The sequence below is a fragment of the Mus pahari genome, chromosome X (assembly GCF_900095145.1).
Source record: "Mus pahari chromosome X, PAHARI_EIJ_v1.1, whole genome shotgun sequence".
Taxonomy (NCBI): Eukaryota; Metazoa; Chordata; class Mammalia; order Rodentia; family Muridae; genus Mus; species Mus pahari.
The window spans coordinates 145,491,438-145,502,248 of record NC_034613.1 but is presented as its reverse complement, the minus strand read 5'-3'; the positions used below and the strand labels follow the sequence as shown (position 1 = coordinate 145,502,248).

Genomic DNA, 10,811 nt, shown 5'->3' with positions numbered 1-10,811 from the left:
AGGGGAGCAGGGGCGGGGGTGGGGTATAGGGAACTTTTGGGATAGCATTTGAAATGTAAATAAAGAAAATAATGATAAAAAATGTTTAAAGAAAAAAAACAAACAAAAAACAATTATAATTACAAAAAAAACAAAAACAAAAACAAAGCTAAGATGCACTGGCTAGGTTATAGTGTTCTGTTTTGCTTTTCTTAAACCACCAAACCTGACCCAATGATCCCCAATGGCTCCGCCCAACAGCCCCCAGTAGTACATAATCCTTTCTCACACCCACTGAAACCTGGCTTGATTATATACTGCTGTTCTGCCTACTGCAGTTACTGGGCACTCCGCCAGTCAGAAAATCTGAGGAATTGTAGGAGTTATGAGGCCTACAGCACAGTGCTAGCCACCTGTCAGTATCATCAGCATCCTTAGTGTGCTGCTTCTTCCTGGAGTTGTAGATCTAGATCCTCTTCTCATTGTGACCACACCTCTCTTCCCCACCACACTCTCTAGCTCAAGGGACAACATTCATCACCTAGGAGTCAGTAGATCTGTCTGACCATGCAGAGCGAGTGCTGACACACAGTTGCATGAGTGTGAGAAATGCGATTTGCAGTGGTTTCTCCACGGAAACAGAATTCACCTTACTCATTTGGTCAATAAATAACAAAGACAGGTAATTCATTGAACCCTAATGTAGAAATAGTCAACTCTTCTTTGGCACAATAGCAAGTGGTTTTTATTTAGGATATTAAAAGAACACACAAAAAAGAAGAGAATATTATAACCCATAATATGATTTTTCTTCGAGGGTTTGGGTTGCTTGGAGGAAATTAAATGAGCCATTCTAGTCCATTGTTCTGCTCTAGCTGTGAAGTGCTTCCTGCTGTGAACACTATTTCCCAATTGTTGCCTGTCAGAAATACTTAGCAGCTCTGGTCCTGGGCATTTCACAAACTGAGTTGTGCAGTATGAGGAACAATGGTTGGCAGTGTTACCATTTTAAAGTAAACAACCTTCAGGAAGATGTTTCTCTTCCATGAAGCTTTTTCTGAGAACACATTTCATGCATTGAGAGAATGTTTTAAAATACCTCCCCTCAAAGAAATCAACAGAAAATTTCAAGCAGCAGAGAAAAGTAAACTATAGGAAAATCAGAAAGAGAATCAATTTTCAAAACCAAAAACTGTCTAGAGGCTGATTGAGTTCAGTGCTTCTAAAATCATTCTTCCCTCAGCAAGTTTGATTCTGAGGTTCCATTTCTTGGTCATACAAATCAGATGGCTGGTAAGGACTGCCTAGGAAGCTGTCAATTGGATGGTTGGTTACACTCAGGAAATACTTGATTGGGGGTTTCTCTGTGCTCTGAAGCCCTCTTCTGAGCTATTTCATTTGTTCTGCCCTGGAAGCCCAAGGAACATTTGCCAACAAACCACACACATTTCCTCTTAAAAGAAAACTTGTCCCTCTTTACTTCTGTGCTTTGCACGTTAGGTAAATCTGTTTGTTTTTCTCTCTTACAGGAGCTGCAAAGAATCGATTCTGCTCACTGTCATTCAGCCCTATCCAGTAAGTGTTTTGTGAGAAAAAGTGCCATTCATTGTTCTTGGGCTTCTGGTCTCCTCAAGCCACTTGAGGAAAACCACCAGGATGAATAACAGTGGAGACAAATAGCATGTGTTCACAATGCAAGCTTAAACAATCCTGATCATTTCTATTGTGTTCTGTGTTACTAAAACCATTCATTGGCATGAAAAGTACCACACTCCCTAAATACCCTGAAAGAAAATCAACTCTGCAGGCCTGTGAGCATTTCACATCTGCAACTAATACAAAACCTAAAACTTTCTTGTTTGCCAGCTTCCGAATCACAAGTCTCATGGGAATATCTAATTACAGGAAGTTGTGTGAAAGTTTTATTCTTGTCCCCATCTAATTATTTTGGTAGAGAACTGGATAATTAAGCCCATTTCAAAGGAGGGATGAGAGGGGTGCCATAGTCAGAATTCAAGTTTGGATACCTTGGTTAAGAGGGAGAAACTGATTACAATCACACTACCTTCATTTCTTAAGTTTCTGCTTCTTTTTGACTTGGTTTCATGTATCTCGGGCTCCCTATATAGCCAAAGGATGACCCTGTTACTTCTGATCCTTCTATGTACACCTCTAGTGATAGGATTGCAGGCATTCATCACAACATCCAGTTTATAAAGTACTGAGAATTGAACCCGGGGCCTTGCCCTTTTCTAGGCTAGCACACTACCAACTGAGCTACACCCTCAAACCCGATTCAAAACAAATTCTAAAAAAAAATTATAATCTTCATGGTATGCAATTCACTCCTTTTACATGTGTAATTCAAAGACCTTTGCAAAGCAGTGAAGAATGCAATCACCACCATAGTTCAGTTTCACTATAATCCCTGATTTTTCACTTCACTTCAAGTTAATCCATGTTCCTACCATCCAGCCCAGGCAACTGCTAACTTCTCTGTTTCTATAGGCTTCTTGTTACTTGAAAATGTCTTTACATCCACTATCCAGTTAGGCTTTTTGTAGACAGGCAGAGAATCTAACCAGCATAGCTTCCATGTATGATCTTCACAGAGTAATATGTATATTCCAAGTACAGTGTGCCATTGGGTGCTGTTTTGACTCCCATCTCTCAAATTTACATTCTTTTCCCTGAATTTTCTCTCTTTGCAATATCTTTAAAATGTATAGGAACTTTTTTATTAATCATGGTATTTGTTCACATTTTAAATGTTATCTCCCTTCCCAGTCTCCTTTCCATGAACCCACCACCACATACCCCTCCCCTTTGACTCTAAGAGGGTGCTCCCCTACTCCCACCTCACCCCTTTAGCATCTCCCTTCTCTGGGGCATTAAGCCTTCTCAGGACCAAGCACCTCCCCTCCCACTGATTCCAGATGAGGCAGTCCCCTGATACATGTGTAGCGGGAGCCATGGACTCACCCATGTATATTCTTTGGTGGTTCAGTCCCTGGGAGCTCTGTGGGGTTCAGTTAGTTGATATTGTTGTTCTTCCTATAGGATTGCAATCCCCTTCAGCTCCTTCAGCCCCTCTAACTCTTCCAATGGGGTCCCTGGGCTCTGTCCAATGGTTGGCTGTGAGTATCTGCATCTGTCTTAGTCAGGTGGTGACAGAGCCTCTCAGAGGACAGCCATACCAAGCTCCTATCTACAAGCACATCTTGGCATCAGCAATAGTGTCGGGGTTTGGTGTCTGCTGATAGAATGGATCACATGGTGGGATAGTCTCTGGATGGCCTTTCCTTCAACCTCTGCTCCATTTTGTCCATACATTTCCTTTAAACAGGGACAATTCTGGGTTAAACATTTTTAGATGGGTGGTTGACCCTGTCCCATACAAGGGGTCGGGACATGTCTATCTACTATAGGTGGTCTCTTCAGGTTCTATCTCCTTGCTGTTGGGAATTTCAGCTAATATCATCCCATAGTATATTGACTAACAAAGAGAAGTAAATATGAGTTAAAACTGTGTTCTTAATTGCTTTGTACTGTCCCATCCACCTGAAACTCCAGCCACCAGAGTAAGCAAGCCACTGTGTTGCCAACTCTCATTAGGAGACTTCTTGGAGACTTTTCATGTTTTTATCATCAAGACAACAGTTTAAAATTTTGAGGCCTTTCAATCTTTTATTTTATATGTATGGATGGTTTACCTGTAAATATGTTTGCATACCATGTGTATGTATGCACTGCTTATGGAGGCTAGAAGAGGGCATCGGAACTCCTGGAACTAGAGTTAGAGATAGTTGTTTGTTAAGGTTTAGTCTGTTGCTATGTATTGTAATGTTAAATTCTGTACCTGAAAGTCTAGGCCTAGAGTGAATCCTCATGTTTATGAGCTTTTGTTGTGCAAACCTTGTTCCTTGACTTAAAACTATTGGTTGAATAAAATTGGCTACATCCAATTACAAAAGAGATTAGAGGTAAGGGGGAGGTGCTGAGTTACCTGATTGGGGGTGGAGAAGGAGGACATGCTGTGAACAAAGTCCCTGGGAGACAATCGAAAGGACAAAAGTTGACTTTGGCTGGCAGTCTCAGAGGTTTCTGTGCACAGACCTTAGCTCCATTGGTTCTGGGCACATGGTTGGACAAAGTATCATGGCAGGGGTCATGGGGACAGATGAAGAAACTGTTTACCTCATGACAAACTGGAAGTAAACAGAGAGAAGGGCCCAGAAAGCAGGTCAAACCTTCAAAGGCACGTCCCCAGGGTTTTCCTTTTGCTGAGGCAAAAGCAACTTAAAAGGAAGAAGGGTTTGTACCAACTCACAGTTTGAAGATGCAAACCATCAGGGTGTCAGGAGCTCTAGACAAGTGGCCTAACTGCAGGAAGCAGAGCAAGATGGAGGCTTACCTAACTTTCACCTCTGTCTCTTTTTATTCAGTCCAGGACCACAATTCGTAGTATGATATTGCCCACAGGTCAGGTGGGTCTTCACACCTCAGTGACCCTAATCTAGGTAAATATTCAGACATAGGCTCAGAAGCTCTCCTAGGTACCTCCTGAACCTGTCAAATTAATAAGCCATCATACCCAGTGACACATTCCCTCCACTGATTGCCTAAGTTTCTATTACGTCCTCAAACAGCACTACTAGGTTAGGGTCAAGTATTCAAGACATGACCCTGTAAGGAGATTTCATATTAAAACCATAACATGGACAAATCATGCTGTGTTTTCAATGAAACTGAGTAACATCACTATTTCTAAAATCATATCAAATGATACACATCTCCAAAGTCAGTTCTGATAAATATACCTTCTTACTGAGGCAAGGAATTGTGTAGATTATTCTATAAATATACAGTAAGTTACTAAATTGAACAAAATCATAATTCAGAGAGAACTCAAAGTTGAGTATATGGTACCTTGACTGAGTTGAACATTTTATTGCCAAACAATGCTGGAGAAGTCGTGCGTAATTGTGTTGAGACATCTCAGCCTGTGAGTCATGTCTCTTCTGGTGTCTTTATTGCAGCCACTCTACTTGTGCTAAACTCACTGTGCCAGTGTAAATACTGCTGCTCAGAATCATTAAGGAAGACTAATGTTTCTCCTTCAGCTAAAAAATGGCATCTCAAAAGCAAATCAACTCACCACTGTTTGATTTGCTCGTTAATCATCACTAAACTTGGCCTATAATTACACAGACACTGATGAGAACACACCACTGTCACATTGCTCCAGCACTGCAGTATGGCTTCTAAAACTCACACAGAGCTTGCTGAACACTGGCACTCATTCGGAGTCCTTCTGGAGTTTTGTTTTCTTTATTAAGACGTCAGCCATTCTCGTTAAAATGGCTTGTGTAAGTGGGTGAATATGAAGCTTCAGAACAAAAATCATCCATCTATCAAATCTTCTAAGATACAGCTCAAGGTTCTGATAGGTGTAGAAAGGTATGCAGGGGAATGTTAGGAAGGTGCTGCCATCCTTCATTCAAGTGCCAGGAAGAGTGTTCCAGAAGGATTGCAAGCTGGGGGAAGCCTGAGCTGCATTTCTAATTTCAGGTCCTAGGAATTAATAGCAAAACCCTGTCTCAAAAATAAATAAACACAGTATTCTCCCAATGTCAATCCAAAATATCTACCCCCAAACATACATATTTGTCATTGCATATTCTTAACAATGACTTTGTATTATAATAAAATATTCATGCATTGCATACAGTACCCCATTTTCAACTGTACAATTCATCAGTATTAAATACATCCAAGGTGTGTTATTTTATTAGATATTTTCTTTCTTTATATTTAGATGTTATCCCTTTCCCTGGTTCCCACTCCAAAAACTACCCTCCTCCTTTCCCTTTCTCCCTCCCCCTGCTTACCAACCCACCCACTCCAACTTTCTGGCCCTGCCATTCCCCAACACCAGGACATACAGCCTTCATAGGACCAAGGGCCTCTCCTCCCATTGATGTCCCACTAGGCCATCTGCTGCATGTGCAGCTGGAGCCATGAGTCCCACCATGTGTGGTCTTTGGTTGGTGGTTTAGTCCCTGGGAACTCTAGGGGTACTGGTTGGTTCATATTATTGTTCCTCCTATGGGGCTGCAGACCCCTTCAGCTCCTTGGGTCCTTTATCTAGGTCCTTCATTGGGGACCCTGTGCTCCGTCCAATGACATCCAAGGTGTATTAAGCATCACTGTTATCTCGTTGTAAAAATGTCTCATCACTCCTAAAGGAAATCCTATATCTATTAAACCTTCATTCCTCCTTTTACTTCTGCCCCTGCTCTAAACTTTCTGTCTCTGTTTTCACTGTTGTTTCACAGAAGTATAATTATATAATATTTGCTCTGATCATTTTTTGCTTTGATCCTTTTATTAAGTACCAGATTTTCAAGATTATAGCATCGATTAGTACTTTCTTTTTATGTCTGAACAATATTCTAGTTTATAGACATACCATATTTCATATACGTGTGTGTGTGTGTGTGTGTGTGTGTGTGTGTGTGTGTGTGCACTCCGTCATTTTAAATAACATAATTGATTTCCAGAATGTGTGTATTTGGTAAGGTTGGGAATATTTTAAAATTTTTTTGTTATTTAACTTTAAAAAGAGAAGTATGGGTCATGATCAATGGCTTTGCAGCCATGATTTTAATGTAATATATATCAGGTAAGCTTTTATGTAGATTCAAGGATCAGTTACTAGAATGTGTTGTACAAAAGCGTCAACACCTGCAGACTAAGGTGCATTCAAATAAGTCTGCACCCTAGACAACTGATAGTATTTGACCATTGTAGTTCACAAACAGGTAATCCTCTGGTTACCTGTTACATCCAATGGAGCATGAAGGTTTCTATTGTTTTCTAATCAGCGATGCTGTCAATAGATGGGAGGGCGATCTCTTTCCTTTACGTTTCACTAAAAAATTACACCAGGATGATTTTCAGATGAATTGAATTGACCAAGGCCATGTAGGAGGGATCCCCACTTCTTCCCAGCACCTTTCTAAGCAGATGCTTCTATTGCATTTACAATTTCTGTGGAAGAGCTGCGCCATTCAGCTCTTAATTTCCAGAGAAACAGGGAAGAAGCCCCAGATACAATTCACATGTACGATAAGGAAGACCATGAAGTCAGGAATTCAATTCTAAATTGGAAGTCAAAGATTCTACCCTACTCTGCACAGTAAGATCCAAGATCACAGATTACAAGCATGAAGCTGAAGGCCAGGTTGTAGAAACATACAGGAAAAAAATCTCTGCCTACTTCTGCACTGTGTTCAGAGCTCTGCATTCAAAGCAAGATTTAAGATCTTCTGGCCTAATCCGCCATCACTGGGAATAGAGGCCCCTTGGTCTTGCAAACTTTATATGTCCCAGCACAAGGGAAGGCCTGGGCCAAGTAGTGGGAGTGGGTGGGTAGGGGAGCAGGGGTGGGGGGTTGGATAGGGAACTTTCGGGATAGCATTTGAAATGTAAATAAAGAAAATTTAAAAAAAGATTTAAGATCTTCGGAATTGTGAATAGTAAGAACATGGGACATGCTGTGCTCTGGTCTTCTCACTAAATCATGGTGACTAATTTCCAGTCATGACAGAGTTTCAATCACATCCATAATTTGTATTTTGTCCTTGAATTGGGCATGCACAGAATATTTTACCTTTTAGCAACAATGTGGCATACCTTTGAGGATAAAGATGAAAAATAACTGTCACAAGGTTTGTGTTAGAATGCCAGTAATCCAATAAAAAATCTTTCCATTTCCTCTAGTCTCCCAAATCAGCATTTATTAGTGCTGCTAAAAAGGCAAGATTGAAGTCCAATCCAGTCAAAGTGCGCTTTTCTGAAGAGGTCATCATCAACGGCCAAGTGTCGGTGAGTTTTCAAGTTGTCTGTGTTGTTATATAGAAAAGCATTGAGGCAGGGGCTTTTTGCTCAAATCAAGCAAGAATGTTCATTCTGGATAAGCTTCTTGTCTTTCATGAGGGTGTCAAATCTCAAGCCTGAAAGGGGTTTGCTTACCACCTCCTTGCCTTTCAGCTCTAACACAACCAGAATAGGATCTATTCCAGCAACTCCTATAACACTTGCTGCATGCCATTCACTGCTTTGATCTAGGAGCACTAACTTTGCCTCATTCATATTTGGGAAAATCAGCTTCCTTTGGAATTTCTACTTTTTGTGCCAATTAAACATGGTTCCACAGTATAATCTTTTACATATTGTGTGAAAAGAATTATGTTTCCCTTGTGTGTGTGTGTATCTGTGTTTGTGTGTATTAAAGTAGTTGAAAGTACAGATTTTGTATATTAAGCTAGAACTGAAGAATGAGCCCGCTGAGTACCTACAAAAAGGTCTTCAGCATAGATAATGCAAAAATCAAGACAATATTTCATTTTCAACTTTTCCAAAGAAGAGAAGAGTGGGTACTCTTTTCATTTTTGTTTTTTGGTTTCAGTTTTAGGAAGCCTTTACATAGAGTACTAATAGTTTTGAAGACCTTGAAAATATCAGATTTTTGTTGTTGAAGGTTATTGGCTCCGTTGGGTGCCTTTTTTAAAATGAATCTATAAGGATAGAACTTCACCCGTGATCTGTTCATTATGGATCACAAACACTCCTGAAATTAGCCCTGGATCTGGATTGAAAGCTGTGGATATTCATATCCTGGGCAAGGAACTTATGAGTCTTATCATTAGCCCAACCTAGGACTGTTCAACTTGTGGGCCAGAAAATTGACATGTGTGATAATTGTCTTTCAGTTATGGTAAAATGCCAAGCCTAGACAGATTCGAGGAGAAAGGATCTTCTTGGTAGCAGTGTGCTAAGTCCATATTCCTTGGCTCTTTATTCTTGGCCTGTGGTGGACCAGAATATAATGGCAGCAGGAGCTTGTACACACAGAGGCTACTCAGATTACAACATCCAGGAAGTAGAGAGAAATTGAGATAGAGATGGATAGGGAGAGCAAAGAAAGAGAGATTTAGAAAATATGAGGGAGAGAAGAATAATCTGTGAACATAGGGGCCTGATACTTTTCCTTTGTTACTCCATCTGAGCTCTTAAATTATTGGTTGATACCCCTATATTAAGGACAGATCTTCTCCCTCTGTCAATCATCTTTGAAAATGTCCTCACAGTATACCTAGTAATATGGGTTACTAATCTCCTAGGTGGCTCTCAATCAAAACTAGTTGACAGTCAAGATTAAGTACCATGGCAGGTCAATTTGACAAACTGTTGGGGCACTTGGGAGAAAGATCTGAGGTTGTCACTGTTAGCCTGTGGGAATTTTGTACTTCCCTGTGAACGTGATACATTCTGTTCACTGAAATAGATCTCCATCAATCTAGGCACAGAGTGACCACATGTCACCAGTTCAGAATCCTGTCCCAGTGGAGGAGTGGAAGATTCCAAGCATTTAAAAAAACAAGTACATCACATCAAAAATTCATCAGAAAATTACCTTTCCACTCCAGTGCGTCTCAGCCTGAGACTGGGCATGTAAAGGGAGAATAATTGTCTAGAAACTAGTGATAGTGTCATTTCAACCCTGTTTATAACAGAGCTCATGTGAGGCAGCTGGACTGTGAGGATGCTGTTGTAGGGCCAGTGGTCTTCTGCAGCCTCTTATGCCTTGCCAGGATACTATCAAGATAGGACCTTCAGTTGTTCATCTACCCCTCAGCCCATGGGACTTCATCTTTTCTAATATGTTCTTCTCATTCACAAGATACCTTGTTTTCTGAATTTAAAGCCAAGCTTACTCAGTGAATCAGGCATCAAGGAAGTCACAGGGGAAGGGTATGGCAGTAGAAATGAGAAGAAATTCAGAAAGAGAACTGGACAGTGAAAGTCAGGGGACTATTAATAAGATACGTAAGCTTTAAGTTTGCTCAGACTGGAAAATACTTACAAACACCAGAGCATATGGTCTTCAGTTCCTTCATCTTCAAGCCAAAGGACATATGGCTTTGCTATTTCTACGTCTCCAACCCTCATGCCTCTGTGACACCAAATACATGGGTATGACACAGTTCACTCCAAAGACTCATGGCTCTTACAAGGATGAGTACACTTCTCCAGTTCATCTCTTTCATCACCTCTCATTGAATCCAATTAAAGAAAACATCCTGAGGAATGCATTTCTCAGGTTCAGTCTTAGTCATATATTTCAAATTGGCATAGCTGTTGGAGTTATTTCTAGATTGTGATGTTACACGCTGTTCATTATAGCCTTGACTTCTTTATTGTGACACTGGGGATGCAATGCAGAGCCCATCCACATGGCAGGCTGCTTGATAGGCTTTGTCAACTTGAAACAAACTAAAGACACCTGTGAAGAGGAAAATGCAGTTGAAGGATTATTTCCATTCTGTTGGCCTGTGAGCATGCCTCTGAGATTCTCATGATTGCTAATTGATGGAGGAGGGCCTGGAGCACTCGGAGCACTGCCATGTCTGAGCAGGTAGTCCTGAGTTGTGTAGGAATAGTAGCTGAATGTTAACCTGGAAGAATACTAGTAAGGAACATTCCACTGTGCTCTCTGCTTCAGTTCCTGTTTCCAGGTCCTGCCTTGAATTCCTGCCCTAGCTTCCTGTAACCTGTAAGCTAAAATAAACCCTTGCCTCTCCAGGTTCTTTGGGCCATGGTGTTTTGTTTTGTTTTGTTTTTGCACAACAACAAGCTAACTAGGACATCAAGCAAGTGCTCTACCATTAAGCTAAAAGCCTTGGCCCTATGTTTTTCTTTTAGCACACTAGTGTGACTCTTATGTTTTTCTTTCTTTTTTTTCGTTTTTTTTTTTTTTTTTTTTT

At 40.7% G+C, this 10,811-nt stretch overlaps 1 protein-coding gene across 9 annotated transcripts in view; it reads left to right on the top strand.

Moving 5' to 3' along the window:
• Frmpd4 (FERM and PDZ domain containing 4) overlaps positions 1–10,811 on the top strand; it is a 972,353-nt gene that overhangs the window by 920,002 nt on the left and 41,540 nt on the right. For all 9 annotated transcript variants that reach the window (XM_029534155.1, XM_021187619.2, XM_029534150.1 and 6 more), the window contains 2 exons: positions 1,509–1,554; positions 7,765–7,869. In XM_029534155.1, coding sequence (XP_029390015.1) covers positions 1,509–1,554; positions 7,765–7,869 — 151 coding nt within the window. The remainder of the gene's footprint in view (positions 1–1,508; positions 1,555–7,764; positions 7,870–10,811) is intronic.